Genomic DNA, 18,797 nt, shown 5'->3' with positions numbered 1-18,797 from the left:
CAATGGTGGGTCACCATCTCCATCTCAATACACACAACAAGACATACGAACAAAAATTAGCAAATTATACAACAAAGTGGTGAAAATACCCTCCAAAAACAAATGATATAAAAAAGAAAGAATGTTCCATTGGAAGATAGAATTTTTGCTCATGATTTTGTTAACATCCATGGTGTAGCCATGAGACGTCTACAAGCGTCAGTACTCATCATGCGGTTTAGTTGGTTAGCATTTAGAGGTAACGTACATGCGTATGTGAGTATGAAGAACCACACTACCATTTTCTGGTATGAATTACTGTATATGTATGCCCTTGATAAAGAAGTGAAAGAATCCATAAAGGCAGGAAGGCCTACAAAACCTAGAACAACCTTCTCAAGATTACACTATGGTCCTCATCATCTGACATCACCTTATTGATGTCAATATCTATACCACTGGGTCAATGATCATGAATAGTTCTCGATGTCTACAACCTTCCTTACCGTGTATAGTTATCTTTGGGAGGTCCATATCCAGCAGCATACATTTGCTTTTCAGTAGGAGATGGGACTATATCAGCCATACCAAGTATCCCACCAGTGTTCCGGACTTTGGCTTCGACAAATACTCCAGGACCCTGATCTTTCTTAAAGGACTGTCGGATTGGAGAAGACCTTTCACTGTGTATACCATGGGGAGGCCCATGAGCATTATGGCCGTGCATCTCCATCATCCTTATATCAGTCACTCTGTGAGGTGAGGCTGGAGGAGTTTTAGATCCAAGGGTTGGCAAATGACTTTCCGAGTGTTTCCGACTCTTTTGTCTATAAACCGATTGTTCCATCATTTCCACTTGCATAGAAGTGTTTGAATAAGTGCTTGAAGACCTCATGGCGCCCCGATGGAAAGCAATAAGGTGATCTGGCATGTCCAGAGGGTGCCCGCCATGTGAAGACGCAATGCTCATCCGACCATCGTGGTACATGTAGGGATCTGCGTACATGCTGTCGTTTCGCATCAACTGGACATTTTTATTGCCAATATCCTCATCTGGCTTCACGTCCCTCCTTTCCAAGATGGCACTGGGGCTTGGAGATATAGATCTTGAGACAGGCAAACTGGATAGTCTTTCCCTCGGCATTGTTGTGTTACTCTGCCCAACTGGTGGCCGCCCTCCACCATATGGAATTCTAGAGGGTGAAGGGGGCATGGAGTGCGGCACTGGGGTCGGAGGTGGTGATATCGGGCCTCCATGAGAGGGGTAGGTTGCTGACCCAGGCCGGTGGACTACTGGGCCTTCTCGAACGTTGTAGGCAATATCTCTTTGCATCTGAAGGAAACAAGAGAATTTCATGAGACTTCATGCTGAGCAATAGTCTGGTCATAAAATATTCATACGCAAAATACGTTGTAATACATTTTAATTTGTATTTTGTTACCTCCCTGGATAGTTTCTTGATACCCGGCGCCAACATAAACATCAATTAGCGTTTATTTCGGCCATTGTGCCAAATTTCTGATTTACATGTTTGTATGAGATACTTACTATTAACTCATTACGAGGAAATGACTGGGTTCAGTAAGACAGATGAAAAACTGTATGTCTAGCACAAGAATTTTTTTTTAAAGGGCTTAGGCTGTTTTAAAGGGGTTATCGATAGAGATGAGCGAACCTGACGAGGTTTGTGTTCGTATGAACCTGAACTCTCGGCTTCTGATTCCCGCTATCTGCCCGCTCTGTGGAGAGGGTGGATACAGCCGGAGGACCGCCTGGAAAACTGGGATACAGCCATAACCATAGGCTGTATCCCAGTTTTCCAGGCGGTCCTCCAGCTGTATCCACCCTCTCCACAGAGCAGGCAGACAACAGCAGTCAGAAGCCGAGAGTTCAGGTTCATACAAACCCGAACCTCGGCAGGATCGCTCATCTCTAGTTATCGAGGCTTAGAAAAGCATGGCTGCTTTCTTCCAGGAATAGCATCACTCTTGCCTTCAGTTTGGGTGTGGGTTCCATTGAAGTGAATTGAGCTAAATTGTAATACCACACACGACCTGAGGACAGGGGCGGTGCTGTCTTTGCAAGAAAGTAGCTATATTTTATAAATTCCGGATAACCCCAATGCACCTACCCAATCCAAACAGTGCTCTGGTTATTCTGTTCAGCACTTCTTGGTCCTCATCTAAACATGGGGAAACATCATTGAGCCAATAACTGTATGAGGTGGGTGTGGCTGAGCAGGCATTTCCTGTTTGTCAAAATGAGGACAAGGAAGTGGAGATCAGCAGGGATCGGGCACTATTGGTACTGCAGTGGCAAAGCTCTAGAAGGTTTTTAAAAGCCAGCCTTGACATCCATTGTATAAAAACAGAAAAACATGGCTACTTTTCACTAGAAACAGCTCCACACTTGTCCACAGGCTATGTGTAGTATTGCAGATGAGCAAAGAGAACATACAGCTGAGCTGCACTACCTGACACAGCCAACCAACAAGTGTGGCACTGTTTCTACTCTTCTTTAGAGAGTTATTTAATGGCTAAAACTAAATATTATCAACAACAAACAGCGTTTAGATTAAAAACCCACAGATGCAGGATGAATGTGATCAAGCAATTCCTGAGAATCCGCATAAGCATTTAGAGTCCTAGGAATGTGACCCATGACGTAAATGATTATACTTTGACTTTACAAGTTCTGTAATTGTATCTGTTCTGCATAAGATCCGTACATCTGCATCCAAAAACTCGTCAATTATATCAGAACAGTGAAAAAAAAGGCTCCGAGGCAACATATCAATAGTGCTGCTTATATCACGCCAACTTGTGCCAAGGCGTTGTTCACACTGGGTCCAGTTTGGCCAATATTCATAAGAAAGTCAATTACACTCATGGGGTATAGGATTAAACCCATGTAAATGCAGGGAGACTCTTCGGCTCTGTTCACACCTGCATTGTTATTTCTAGTTTTCCGCTACGTTATAGGAACAGGTCATTTGAAAATCACAGAAATCAGGTCTACAATGAAATGGACAATCAATATCTTTAATGAGATCCATCATGGGGTCGTGGACAATCCCTTGAAGAGAATGAATCACCTAGATTTTCAGATTTTTAGAACATTATTATGGGGGGCTGCCATCTCGCCTGAGCTGTTTTTAACAGCATTTAGTGGCATGCTTTACAGCAAGACTCATGGATATAGACACAATAAACATCTCCAGACCCTATTCTTTCTATGAGAAACCTACTGTAAGCAAGCTATATAAACTCTGTGACCCATGCAAAGTTCATTCCACAGGGAGGGGGAGGCTGAGCTGTGAACATCATCATCTACTGGAGCCACCTTTTGCTACAGATCACTTTTCAGCAGCCTCCTTTTTATCATCACAGACAAAACAGGAAGTCACTGATCAATACTAGGCCTAGTGGCCAGAATGAAAACATGATTTCACAATTGTTTTATAGCAGTAAATGGTAAAATAGAAAATTAGTGGGAATTTTTTTTTAAATACTTTAAAAATATAACATTAATATATATATATATATATATATATATATATATATATGTTATTTCTTTATGGCAAATTGCTTTTAAACACCGTACCTTTAAGTCAGGATATATATATATATATATATATATATATATATATATATATATATATATATACATACACAGAAGTAATTACTGCCCAGTAGTGACCAATGTGCTGACAGAATGAGCGCGGCTTGTATGACAGATATACGGTCTGTGGGATCATTCGCATATTTTTAGCATAATATTACGGCAGCCAAATATCACATGCCACAGAAAAAAATCCAGACCATGTGAAATCTACCGCGAGGAGTATTTAGTGCAAGCGCGGCGTTCCCCGAACTGACGTCTACTGAAAGTCATACGTTATAATTAGGCCGGCGATTTTATTTGTTTCTTTTTTAAAGACGTCCAGCTCAGATCACCGACCCCCAGCCTGCGAGATGAGGGACACAAGTCACAACAACATAAGACTGGCATGTTTAGAAAAGCTATCACTAATCTATAGTTATAGGACTACCCCTTCTCTAAAGGTAGCCGCCCCTGTGATCTGTCCCATACAGCTCAATGGGGGTTGTATTTATGGGGGACACTGACTTTCATTGAGGAGATCCCACTAGTGTTTAAAGTCCTAAAGCCCCATGGGAAAAACAGTATACAAATGAGCTCTCCTGGAGAAGAAAGAAAACTGTCTCTCTAGCGCCACCCATAGGTAGCTACCCCATACACATGTCAACTGGTTGAAAACTTCCAGAGATCGCTCCCTAAAAATAATAAATTCCTCGGGTAAAATTAACATTTAAAATGAATTTCATAAACGTCTATCAGGATTCTCTGAGACTGGAGCTGTATCCCTGCCAGGGACGAATGTGAAATTGTGGGTTTTTGTATTCTTATAACAATGCTGCGATTCCCGCCGTCTCTTATCCTCTGGCATTTTTTCCTTTTCGGCTTTTTGATCTTTGTTTTATTAATTTAACTTCCTCAACTCTTATCCAAAATGTGATTTTCACTCTGAATTTCAACCTTTCATGTCTAATGCCTCACGCCGTGGAGAATCGCATACGCATGATGTGTAAGTGTATGCGTCATGTATGTGTGTATATAGACATGTATGCCTCGATTCGCATCTAACATGGCGACAAGCGATCCACCTCCCAGTTCAATCACAGTTCTATTCATTGTGAGAAGTATCCATGTAACCAAAGACGACAAAGGCATGGGGATCATGTTGTCACCCACAGGCCAACTTCATTGTTGCTAGGCAACAGCCATTACCTATCTTATCTCGACAAGCCCTTTTCCTATATTCTGTTAGGGCAAATGAACTTCACAGAGGAGGGTCCCATGTGGACGGCTAGATCCAGAGTGAAAGCTTCCAGCAAAGAGTTCTCTCAGACCCCCCATCCTTGTAGCTCATATTCACCCATTCATTCCTTATTGCATGGGAAATGTATAGCTGCCAGCGCCCCCTCCCAGTAATAATGGCTGATCGCATGTCGAACGTGCAACAATTATCTGATCTCCAGGCAACTTCCGAGCTGGTTGCGATGAGACAACTTTGCATTCTATATAGTAAATCTCTACATCATTGAGCAGAATTATTCCAAAACAATGAACTTATCTCTACCTTTATTTCCTTAAAGGGGAAGTATCAGCAGGTTAGACAAATCTAACAATCTGATAGCCCCCTAATGTGCACGGAACACTGAGGAGGAGGGTATGTCTCTTACCTTCCTCCTTGGCACCGTTCCCGCGCAGTTAGTAGTTGACTCCACAGCCAGGAGCACCGTTAGGAGCACTGCCCCGCCCCCATCACTGCATTGATTATCATTAGAAGGAGCGGGCCAGCTCCTGTATCTGTTCATTGAATTGCGGCCACATAAAATAGACATGTTAGCTTATGCAAAGCCACAGTGTCAATAAACAGCGGCCGGTGTTGCAACCTGCAACAACGGCCATTGTTTATTGGAAAAATACGCAGTGTGAACGAGGCCTAAAGCTGGATACAGAATACAATTATTTGTCCAATACCTGTGACGACTAAAGGACGACTATAGGACCTTCCCCTGAGGATCAATGATAAGTAACATTGTTCGGATAACAAGGATTTTTCCTGGTTTTTTTTCCTATAGTTTTTACTAGTATACCCTATACCTATACGCTCTCAGATGACTTAAACTTTAGCATTAAAGGAATATAAGCCTCATCCTAGAGTCGAATATTTAAAATATTTGTCTATCTGTGACGACTACAGGACCCTCCCCCAAAGATCATTGATGGGAAACATTGAATGTTTCCTGTTTTTTTCCCATTGTTTCAACACCAACAAACTCAACTTAAATTTTAGAATTAAAGGGAATGTTGGTCAACCTCACCCTTAACTTGGATACAGATAATATTTGTCTATTAACTGTGATGACTATAGGACCCTCCCCCGAGGATCATTGATAAGAAGGTTTTTTCTTGTTTTTTTCCTCTTTGTTTCCGCAGATAACACCAACACTCTCAGTTGACTTAAGGCTCCATTACATCAAATGATTATCGGCCACACTTGGGCCGATCTGGCCGATAATCGTTTGGTGTAGTAAACACAATGTCGGTTGATCGAGGTCTTTCAACATGTTAAAATGGGCAAATCATGACAGTGAGGGTCAGCTGCTCGACGCTCCATGTAACAGGTTCTAGGGAGTGCTTCTTTAAGGACCCTCCCCTGAGGATCACTCATGGGAAACATTCATTGCATAAGTAGGATTTTTTTTTTGCCTATATTTTTTTTACAGATATAACAAAAACTAATGCACTCTCAAATTTTGACATCAAAGATAAAATAGGTCAATCTCCCAGTCAGACCAATGATTCTTTATGACCACGTGCAGGTGAAGGTAATTGTAGATTGTGTTCTTTACAGGGAAGATTTACTATATGGGTGGAACCATCTCGCAAACAATCCTCGCTGTGTAATGAAGAGTTTTGGTAAACTGACAAGGCATTTCAAGGGAGCAATATGTTTACTCTGGATAACATTACACTTAAGCTGCTATTCAGAGTCCACGGCCAGATGGCAAATCATTGTCTTGTTCCCCTCTGATTTAACCACTAACTTTGCTAGTGTGACATTAACCACATGTTCCTGCGCCAAGTCACAGAAAATCACCAGTTCCCAATGTGGTTCTGCTGGATGGAGGAGGATGAGGACGGAGGAGGATGAGGATGGAGGAGGACTCACAAAGACGCAATGGACATTCTGAATTGCATAGACTAAAGAAAAAATGAGCTGCACCCATTAAACGGAATGAAATGAAAGGACACATTGGAGTCAAAATATAATAAGATATTAAGCAAAAGTTTTTTTCTTTTACTTGAAAATCCTGAAACATTCCAACTTTTTAACAATTTGCTCTCCTGGATAGTGGAGAATATTATTCAGATGACATGCAAAGAAATTTCTTGAAAAGGCCACCTTCAGATTTCAAACGTTATGCATAGAGGCCATTCCATGTTTAAAACAAATATTTAAATGGGAACTCTGCCATTTTTTTTCTTTTAAAGTAAACTGGTGTCAGAAAGTTATATAGATTTGTAATTTACTTCTATTTAAAAAAAATCTCCAGTCTTCCAGTACTTATCAGCTGCTGTATGTCCTGCAGGAAGTGGTGTATTCTTTCCAGTCTGACACAGTGCTCTCTGCTGCCACCTCTGTCCATATCAGGAACTGTCCAGAACAGTAGCAAATTCCTATAGGAAACCTCTCCAGCTCTGGACAGTTTCTGACATGGACAGAGATGGCAGCAGAGAGCGCTGTGTCAGACTGGAAAGAATACTCCCCTTCCTGCAGGTCATATAGCAGCTGATAGGTACTGGAAGACTTGAGATTTTTAGATAGAAGTAAATTACAAATCTGGATAACTTTCCGACACCAGTTGATTTAAAAGAAAAGAATTTTCAGTGGAGTGCCCCTTTAACCTTTCTCATGTTATAATATCAAAAAAGGAAATATACTTGAACAGTTGTAGGGATTGGTGATCACAAATTGTGCTGCAGGATATAGGTGATTATTATAGAAGTGAAAGAAATTTAACACTATCATGAAAACAGCTGGTTACAACCATAATACTCCACATACATTGAATGTATAACCCTGTTCCATCACATTCATGCATGTATATAGGAACTGATATCACACATATACAGTACATCAAACATTGGGGTTGACTGTTGACTCCTGGATTTGACAAACTGACTCCTATATCGTGCCTAGCACCCCCAACTATATATATTCACCCTCCTCTCAAAATGGGAATAGATAGATAGATAGATAGATAGAAGATAGATGAATAGAGAGAAGATAGATAGATAGAAGATAGATGAATAGAAAGATAGATAGATAGATAGATAGATAGATAGATAGATAGATAGAAGATAGATGAATAGAGAGAAGATAGATAGATGAATAGAAAGAAGATAGATAGATAGATAGATAGATAGATAGATAGATAGATAGATAGATAGGAGATAGATAGGAGATAGATAGATAGGAGATAGATAGATAATAGATAGATAGATAGATAGATAGATAGATAGATAGGAGATATATAGATAGGAGATAGATAGATAGATACAAACAACCTCCAACTCCAGACTACACAGATTATGGGGCACAGGTCCAACTTGAGATCGAGGCACAGTGAGTAATAAAAATGTTTTATTGTGGAGACTCAACGCGTTTCGGAACCGCACCGGTTCCTTTCTCAAGAGTCATGATACTGACAAAACAAGACAGCAATATATATCACAAACCAAAATGACATCAAAAGGGGGAGGGGAACTCAGAACCTCCCACTTCAATCAACACAGATAGATAGATAGGAGATAGATAGATATTGGATAGATAGATAGATAGATAGATAGATAGATAGATAGATAGATAGGAGACAGATAGACAATAGATAGATAATAGATAGATAGATAGATAGATAGGAGATAGATAGATAGATAGATAGATAGATAGGAGATAGATAGGAGATAGATAGATAGGAGATAGATAGATAGATAGATAGATAGATAGATAGATAGATAGATAGATAGATAGATAGATAAATAGATAGATAGATAGATAGATAGATAGATAGATAGATAGATAGAAAGATAGGAGACAGATAGACAATAGATAGATAATAGATAGGAGATAGATAGATAGGAGATAGATAGATAGATAGATAGATAGATAGATAGATAGATAGATAGGAGACAGATAGACAATAGATAGATAATAGATAGATAGGAGATAGATAGATAGATAGATAGGAGACAGATAGACAATAGATAGATAATAGATAGATAGGAGATAGATAGATAAATAGATAGATAGATAGATAGATAGGAGACAGATAGACAATAGATAGATAGGAGATAGATAGATAAATAGATAGATAGATAGATAGGAGATAGATAGATAGATAGATAGATAGATAGATAGATAGACAATAGATAGATAATAAATAGATAGATAGAATAAAAAAATAATACATTTCCCCATATACTTATTAGAATGTACCTAAGTAGAGGTTGCTCTTCCCCGTCCTTCCCCTGGTTGCTCTGTCTATGTATACAGCTAGAGTACAGCTTAGAAAGTCTGTAATGTTGCAGTGCAGACCAGGGTAGTCCCTGTGCCATTTATAGCATGTACTTGTAAGGGGAGGATATGTTTCATATGTTACAATTCTTTACATTGAAAATCAGGAGATGGCAGACCACAGTGACGGTCCCGGATTGGGATCTTTTTGCCATATGTTATGACGCTGCAGTTGTTTAGGTTATGATGTTGCTTTGAAAAGAGTAGAATTACATTATAGGTTTCTTTCATTATGCTAATGAAATCAGATAGGGTCAGTAATAAACTTATAGATGGCTCCTTCACTGTCTTCTAGAATACTCATATCACTATCACTCGAGACGAGATGTCATGCCTGGACAGCCAAAGCTCCTCCACCAATTGATAAAATTTGGAATATCATATTAATATAGTATAGGAAAATCTCTAATAACAAGTACAACAATGGACAAGACCTGTTCTACTGACATGGATCAGAAACAATACTGAGTATACCCTGTGACATTTAAAGAGGTCAGTTCACAAGGAGGGGGAGGCTGAGCTGTAAGCTTTCTACCCACTGGTGTCACCTTTCCCTGTATTGCTGTACAGATCACTTAACAGGAGTCTCCTCTTTATCATCACAGGACGAACTGTAAATTTCAGCTTAGTTTTACCTAGTGGTGAGAATGAAATTTTCGAACATTCCGCATTTGATTCCCGCTGCCTTCCCGTTAGATGGAGGAGGAGGAGATTGCCGTGTACCGCCTGGAATTCCGGGATTCAGCCTAGGTAAGAGGCTGTATCCCTGTTTTCCAGGCGGTACCCAGGCTGTCTCCTCCTTCCCCCATGGAACGGGAAGGCAGCGGGAATCAAATGCGGAATGTTCGAGAAGGTTTCCCGATGTTCGATCATCCCTACTACTCTCATTATAAAGTTTTATGCTACCCTACACGTTACTAGGATGGAAAGACCCAATCTTGTGCCTTAGTGTCACTGTTGTTTGTAAAAACTTTCGATATTTCATAGAGACATGTCAAAAGTTTGGGTTGGTCCGGGTCTGAGTGTTCACACCCGTAACAATTGAGAGATAGAGCTCTCCCGTCTCTCTGTCACGTGATTAGTCGGGCTCTGACTGATTGCTTATGTAAGTCTATGGCGCCCTACTGATCATGTAAAACAGAGTCGGGAGAGAACCGTGCTCAGTGCGGTCTTCTCCCAGCTCGTTCTCCAGATGGGTATGGGTGTGAACACTATCAAAACTTTTGACATGTCTCTATGAAATTTTAAAAGTTTTTACAAACAACAAGTACACTTTAAGGCTAGGTTCACACTATGTAACTGTGCGGCTGTATTTTTTATGCGGCTGTAAATGTGCGGATGAAACTCCGGCCGTGGGAAAAAATAGACATGCGGCTCAAAACATACGGTCATTTACTTGGAAATCTGGTTCAACTAAAAATAACAAATAAAATGTTAAGAAAGTGATGGAAACACCTCTGGATGCATCTGGGAAAGCAGGGAAACAGTTTACATGAATTGCTATTACCGGGGTTTGCGATCCTCTGCACTAATGCCGATGTCTCTCATGGTTAATCTATTAAAATAATAAAACACATTTTCGTTGTAATAAAGTGCCTTTCGTTGTTCACTAATTAAATTTAAACTAATCCATCATTTTGCAATTAAATATACTGTTAAAATAAATAGATATATAAATAAATGTATATTTATATATATATATTTATTTTTTGACAGTATATTTAATTGCACAATGATGGATTCGTTAGAATTAAATTATTGACCAACGAAACTGAATTTATTTAATCGAAAATGTGTTTTCTTAATTAAATATTAATTAGTACAGGAAGCTCCATAAGCCATTAATTCATATGCCGGCAATAGAGCTTTCTGTACTAATCATCACTTTACTTTAATGAAAACATCAAATGTTTCTTCTAATTATGTTATCACAATAGCATTATTAGAAGAAACATTTAGAATTATATGTGCGCTCAGCTGATTGGCTGTTCGGCTGAGCGCACATATAATGAGCCGGTCCGCAGCACAGTGACTTCATTGTGCTGCGGACCAGCGAAGAGGACACATCGGGACATCGGATGGTGAGTATAGAGCTCTCCCCACCCCCTCCCAGCAAGGAAGGGGGGTCACTTAACCCCTTCCTTGCTGGGATGGGTGCAGTCTGACATCAGTCTGGCCCCCAAGGGGTTAAGGGGGATGCAATACATCCTCCCTTAACCCCTTGGGGGCCAGACTGTAAGCAGCGATCTGTAAAGATGCTGCATACTGTAAGGAGCACAACACCGCTCACAATGATGGGTGTTGTGCTCCTGTTTGTGTGTTTTTTGTGTGTTTCTCCCTTTTTGTTTTCCAGATATCGGTATCCTGTGGATTACGTCGGATTCCGTGGACTACGTCGATGACCAGCGTTTTTTTAATGTTTTTTTTTAATAAAATGGTCAATGAGGGGTGTGGGGGTGTTTTCATTTGAATAAAAACATTTTTTAACTTGTGTCTTGTCTTTATTTCTTTACTTTATAGACTTAGTAGTGGAAGCCGTCTAATAAACGGAATCCATTACTAAGTTGGGGCCTAGTGTTAGCCGGTATAAAATGGCTAACACTAACCCCCCATTATAACCCCAGTACCCAATGCCACCAGGGGTACTGGGAAGAGCCGGGTGCCAGTGGTCCCGGAGCGTCAAAATTGGCGCTCCTGGACCGGGCGGCAGCAGGCTGGTAAGATTTAGGCTGGGGAGGGCCTAAACCAATGGCTCTTCCCACCCTGGTGTTACCAGGCTGCTGTCGTTTGGTTTTTAACCCGGCTGGTTATAAAAATAGGGGGGACCCTATGCGTTTTTTTTAAATTATTTATTTATAATGCGCAATCAAGGTACCGATAGAAAGACCAAAGGATAAAAGCGCTATAAGCCTGGGAATGGAGCGATTTTAAGGAACGTATATTTGTTAACAATGGTTTGAATTTTTTACAGGCCATCAGATACAATAAAAGTTATACATGTTATATATCATTGTAATCGTAACGACTTGAGGAACATGCATAACAAGTCAGTTTTACCATAGGACGGACGGCGTAAATGCAAAACTCCCCGAAATCAAAACAAATTTGTTTTTTTTTCAATTTGACAGCCCAAATGATTTTTTCGCAGCATATGTTATGGAAAAATGATGCCTGTCATTGCAAAGTACAATTGGTTTCGCAAAAAATAAGCGCTCATATACGTCTCTAGGTGAAAAAATGCAAGCGCTATGGACTTTTAAACTTAAAATGGAATAAGCAAAAGCGCAAAAACGAAAATAGGCTTAGACCTTAAGGGGTTAATTAATAAAACACATTTTCGATGAAATAAATTCAGTTTCGTTGGTCAATAATTTAATTCTAACGAATCCATCATTGTGCAATTAAATATACTGTCAAAAAATAAATATATATATAAATACATACATTCATACATAGTGTGCACTGTGCAGCCGTATATCCTATACTTTCCAGCGTACGCATGAACCACCAAAAATACCGCCGCACAATTACAGCCGCAAATACAGCCGCACAGTTACATAGTCTGAACCTGGCCTAACCTAGTTTATAAACTGTTTCCTAACAGCAGCAGAATTATGAATGCAGCTGTGGACTGAGCAGTCATAACTTTTTCTTTTTTGATATTCATGACGACTAATCAGCGGTCATCCCCATCCCACCTATGTGGCGGCATACTTATACCCTCACGTCACTGAGCAGCTCTTTGGCTCGATTTCCAGGTTGACAAGAGATCAATCGGAGCGGGGGATACGGGAAGTGACAGGAAGTAACATTTGTTACATGTAATATACTTATCCTGTTTCACGTACGCCCATTGTTTGTAGTTTGGGACAGAGATACGCTGTAACCTCATGCTAACATTTTCATGAAGACGTAAAGAACAATATACCAGATGGAGGAAACCTACACAGTTGAAGTCTGTAAGATCACACGGCTCGGTGCTTCGGCGTGCAGAAAACAATAGCGACAAGTCTTCATGTGATCAGAGATTATAGCGCCAGAGGTCCTCGTAATAAATATAGATCACAACGTACGTAAATGAAGTCTAATTAAAATTCAGTCCAGACTTGAAGGTCTGCTGCCAGCCACCTCACCGACAATCAGATAGTCAGGAGGATATCATTGACGTGACTTTCAAGACTGATGACAGAGCCGCATGACGGCAGGTGCGGACTGCTTACAGCTTCATGGCTGGTTTATAAAGAATATATTGTAATGTAAGCCCTATATCTCTGTATATTATGCATAGATATTATACCCTATATACAGCGCTTCTCAGAAAATAAGACAGGTCGTATATATATATTTTTTCTCTGAAAAAAGGGCTAGGGATTTATTTTCGGGTTCCATCTTATTTTCAGTGAAACACGGTGTGCCCCTACACTGTAGCTTCACTCTATATGGTAGTCAGCCGCCATACTGTATGTCCTACTGTTCTTAGGCTCCTATACTGTAAGTTCCCCTGTAGTTAGGTCTCCATACTGTATACCTCTATCACCTCTCTGTAGTTGTTCCCCCATACTGTATACCTCTATCACCTCTCTGTAGTTGTTCCCCCATACTGTATACCTCTATCACCTCTCTGTAGTTGTTCCCCCATACTGTATACCTCTTTCACCTCTCTGTAGTTGTTCCCCCATACTGTATACATCACCCCTAAAGGAACACCCTATGCTGTATACCTCCCTCCCCCTCTCTGTAGTTTTTCCCCATACTGTATACATCCCCTTTGGCAATAAGGCCCCAATACTGTATACTTCCCCCCTTAGCAATATGGCACCCATACTGTATACCCCACCCCCTGCAGTAAGCATACCTCCCAACTTTTGCAAAGAGCAAAGAGGGACATGTGCGCCGCGGTCCCCATAGCCACACCCCCATAGCGACCCTCCATAGCCACGCCCCCATAGCAACCCTCCATAGCCACTCCCCTACAGTCACCACATGCTGCTGACTGAATAGTGCCCTATATAGTATCCAATCCCCCATTATAGTGCCCCACATAGTATCCAATGCCCCCATATATGCCCCACATAGTATCCAATCCCGCACATAGTGCCCCACATAGTGTCCAATCCCCCACATAGTGCCCCACATAGTGTCCCACATAGTATCCAATGCCCCCATATAGTGCCCCACATAGTAGCCAATGTCCCCATATAGAGCCCCACATAGTAGCCTATGCCCCCATATAGTGCCCCACATAGTAGCCAATGCCCCCATATAGTGCCCCACATAGTAGCTAATGCCCCCATATAGTGCCCCACATAGTAGCTAATGCCCCCATATAGTGCCCCACATAGTAGCTAATGCCCCGATATAGTGCCCCACATAGTAGCTAATGCCCCCATATAGTGCCCCACATATTATCCAATCCCCCCATATAGTGCCCCACATATTATCCAATCCCCCATATAGAGCCCCACATAGTAGCCAATCCCCCCATATAGTGCCCCACATAGTAGCCAATCCCCCCATATAGTGCCCCACATAGTAGCCAATCCCCCATATAGTGCCCCACATAGTAGCCAATCCCCATATAGTGCCCCACATAGTAGCCAATCCCCCCATATAGCGCCCCACATAGTAGCCAATCCCTCCATATAGTGCCCCACATAGTAGCTAATCCCCCACATAGTGCCCCACATAGTAGCCAATCCCCATATAGTGCCCCACATAGTAGCCAATCCCCCATATATGCCCCACATAGTAGCCAATCCCCCATATATGCCCCACATAGTAGCCAATCCCCCATATATGCCCACATAGTAGCCAATCCCCCATATATGCCCACATAGTAGCCAATCCCCCCATTAGTGTGGCCCCAGCGGAAAAAACAATAAACCAGTAACTCACCTGTCCTCCGGTCCCAGCAGCTCCTCTCCCGGCAGAGCGCGCACTCCCGTCATCCTCCGGGGCGGGCAGCGGGCGGTATACAGACACTGGCTGTACCGGAAGTGACCTGCAGCCTCTATATGAATCACTTCCGGTACTATCAGTGACTCTGTACCCCGCTGCCCGCTCCGGAGGATGACGGGAGTGCGCGCTCTGCCGGGAGAGGAGCTGCTGGGACCGGAGGACAGGTGAGTTACTGGTTTATTGTTTTTTCCGCTGGGGCCACATATATTGCGGGACACGGGGGGCCGTTCCGGGACTGCGGGACAGAACCCCGAAAACGGGACTGTCCCGCGAAATCCGGGACGGTTGGGAGGTATGAGTAAGGCCCCCTATATTGTATATATTCCTCCCCCTCTGTAGTTCTTCCTTCATACTATATACACCCTCCTGCTCCCCATGCAGGTAGTCCCCATACTATATACCTCCCCTTCTGCAGGTAGTTCCCATACTGTATACCTCCCTCCCCCCTCTGCAGGTAGACCTCATACTATATACCTCCCTCCCACCTATGTAGTTGTTCCCCATACTGTATATCTCCCTTCCCCCTCTGTGGTTTTTCCCCCATACTATATACCTCCCTCCCGCCTATGTAGTTGTTTCCCCATACTATATACACGCCTCTCTGCAGGTAGTCCCCATACTGTATACCTCCCTCCCCACTCTCTCTATGGCTCATGTACCCTCTTTCCCCCCATATTCACTGTCTCCTACTGTGCATCCTCTTACCCCTCCTCCCCCCGCCTCCCCTGCAGCTTGTGTTGAGCAGGTGAGGGCGGAGCATAACATGTCTGGCCCTGATTGGCTGATGCTTAGCACCCAGTGTCAGGGATCTGGTCAGCTGACGGTAACTAGGGCTTATATTTCACACCGACTCTAAGAAGCTGCAAAATGAAGCTAGGTGTTATTTTTAGAGAAACACAGTGTACACTATTGCTACATGCTGGGATTATGGTGGGCTCACATGTGCTAACTAGATCTCAGAAACCTGTAGGGAAATGTTCCCCCAATGAAGCTCTCCGGCTGTTGCAAAACTACAACTCCTATCCACCCAACCTGTACGGCAGTGCTCGTTAACCTGTGGCTCTCCTGCTGTTAATAAACTACAACTCCCATCATTCCAACCCGTGAAGCAGTGTCCCCCAACTCGTGGCTCTTCAACTTTCACAAAACAACAACTCCCATCATCTCAACCTGTAAAATATAAACTGCTATACAGCTGTATAGAGCAGAAACAGGAGTACAATCTCTGGTAATGTGAGGAAGCCTTTCAGGCACAAAGAGTCCAGAGTTCTTTCGTACACAATGATGTTAGTAACACGTGATACGAGAATTGTGACATTGCCACCATCTGGTCTGCAACATTCCTGGAATAGTATAGAGACTTGGCTGAACGCCAATTGTCCAGTTATACAGGAAAAAAACCCTCATAGGTTGGTTGTTCTTTTGTTAGACTGGGGGCAAATGTGCAGAAATCTGGAGCCATCAAAATGTTGAATGCAACCTGATGGATCCATGTCACCTGGTTTCCCATTGAGATCCTCATAGGCTGAAATGGAACACGTCACCAAAATCAATGGTTTGTACATCTGGCACAACCACACCACACCAAATCTAGCCTCAGGGTCCTATTACACGCACTGACTATAGCCCGATCATTTTAGTAAACAAGCGCCAATCTGCTAGGTCGGTGCTAGTTCCTGGACCCATTAGACGGCCCGTTAATCGGGCAGTACTGGCTACATGGACATTGTTAGCGATGTCCATGCAGCTCTTGCCCAAACACCTGATACCTTACATCTCCTCGCTCCCGGTCTTCTCTCCTGTGCTCCGCAGCTACCCGCGGGACCGCCGTATAATAGGCCCCTTAGGCTAGGTGCACAAAAAGTCTTTTTTTTGGACATTTTTAAATTGCCATAACTTTGGCAACAAAATGACGGTCGTCCAAAAACCATCTGCGAAACGGCAAAAAAAAAAAACTTTGTGTGAACATAGCCTTAAAGAAAGCCTGTCGCCCAGGCTTCCAGGGTGACGCTCGCCCAACCCCCAGGTGGAGCGCCTTATACTTAACCCTTCCTCGAAGTCCTGTCCCGGACCCCGTCCCACCGCCGAGAAATCCCCGTCGGAAGCCATGGAGCACTCATTCTCTATGGGCGTCGGACTAATCTCTGGTGAGAGCATGCACGACTTCCAATGGGGATTTCTCGGCGGCGGGACTGGGACTTCGAGGAAAGGGTAAGTATAAGGGGCTCCACTGGGGGGGTCGGGCAGGCTTCACCCTGGCAGCCTGGGTGACAGGTTCCCGTTAAGGTGGTGCTCCCATTTTAAACATTTAGCAGGAAGCAGTTCTTATGGGACCCCCCGAGGGTTCCTTTGCTTTTTGTGGTCACTATTTGACCAATACACCTTTGCTATAAACAGCATTAAAAAAACAAGCCTTTCTTCCAAGAACAGGGTCCATGTTGCATATGGTATTGCAGCTCACTCTCATGTATTTCAATTGTCTCTTTGTCCCCCTGATGACACTGTAGTTGAGGCGAAACATGTTGGGGAGGCTCTGAACTTGTTTTTTTCACAGTATTTATTTATTTATTAGTGTGTAGTAATGGAGCATTGCAGCCCCCCAATTGCTACATATACTGAATGATATTGTGATGGTCTAGTACATTATATGGAGAGGGTTCATTAATCTCATCATCTTTTTATTAAAAAATCTATTTTTTTTTTTATTCACATGAAGTGACTGGATCCTCTTGAGGGGTTTGTGTGTTTGTGTGTTGTGAATTTCAATGGAGCTCATCCGCAATACCGGACACAATCCCTTGTATGTAAACAGCCATGTACTTCCAATCCTGAAAAAAAATAACCTTTTAAATATTAAAGGGAGAGAAATTGATTCTATCTAACGCCGTCGTCGGTTTCCAAAAATGTTTTTATTTTCGAAAGTTATTTTTGTGTCTATTTCAAAAAGACTTGTCGCAGCAATATCACATCAAAAGCCGAGATTGCTCACTTGATCGCCCAGCAGCGCTGGCGGGAGAGAAATAACAGGGCTTTTAGAGTAAAATAAGGATATCTAATTTAGATGTTGCTGTATTATTATCATTGGTATCATTATGTTTCTTTTGTCCTCACCCGGCTCCCCTATGAATCCTCGGAGAGAGAAGCGGCTTATACCAAACATGCCGCAGTCACAGACAATACAGCAGCGGGGGACTATTTATTTACTGCTCCTTATTTATTGTCTTGCTGGTGACTATGGTGACTATATGGATATTTAGGACAGGCCCCTGCTATTTTAAAAAAGTTCTAGAAAGATAAGGAATTTTTTTTTTATAAAAACTTTTTATTTTCTTAAAGGGGAACTGTTATCTGGTTTCCGAAATGATCTCACTTATGACCCTATATGTAACCTAAAAATCTAACACCAAGTGGCATGCCACTGCTATTAACAAGGGGATATGTGCCATAGGGGCCAACAAGAGAAACATGACACCCAGCCAGGACATGGTCCCTTCCTATTGGCTACAGGGCAGAACTTCCTTTCTGCAATGTTAGCAAGCAATGGGGTTGGGAATTAGCCCAAAGGTCACAAACACCAGAACCTTCTGTCTTGGATTACAATCCAGCACTGTGGACATGCAGCAGTAGGTACACTGGTATTTAGAGGGGGAAAGCCTTGATTTACCGTTCAGGAACAGGGTGGATCAGGTCCAG

At 42.3% G+C, this 18,797-nt stretch overlaps 1 protein-coding gene across 26 annotated transcripts in view; it reads right to left on the bottom strand.

Annotated features, from left to right (window-relative positions):
* Positions 1-18,797, bottom strand: part of KIAA1217 (KIAA1217 ortholog) — a 454,907-nt gene that overhangs the window by 37,975 nt on the left and 398,135 nt on the right. For 25 of the 26 annotated variants that reach the window (XM_069959082.1, XM_069959081.1, XM_069959065.1 and 22 more), the window contains one exon: positions 486-1,312. In XM_069959082.1, the coding sequence (XP_069815183.1) occupies positions 486-1,312 (827 nt within the window). Of the gene's footprint in view, positions 1-485; positions 1,313-9,068; positions 9,133-18,797 lie in introns of those variants that run through there. The other variant, XM_069959077.1, reaches the window with a different exon arrangement.

This window comes from Dendropsophus ebraccatus, chromosome 2 (genome assembly GCF_027789765.1).
Source record: "Dendropsophus ebraccatus isolate aDenEbr1 chromosome 2, aDenEbr1.pat, whole genome shotgun sequence".
NCBI classification, from domain to species: Eukaryota; Metazoa; Chordata; class Amphibia; order Anura; family Hylidae; genus Dendropsophus; species Dendropsophus ebraccatus.
This window is presented reverse-complemented; position numbering and strand designations above follow the sequence as displayed.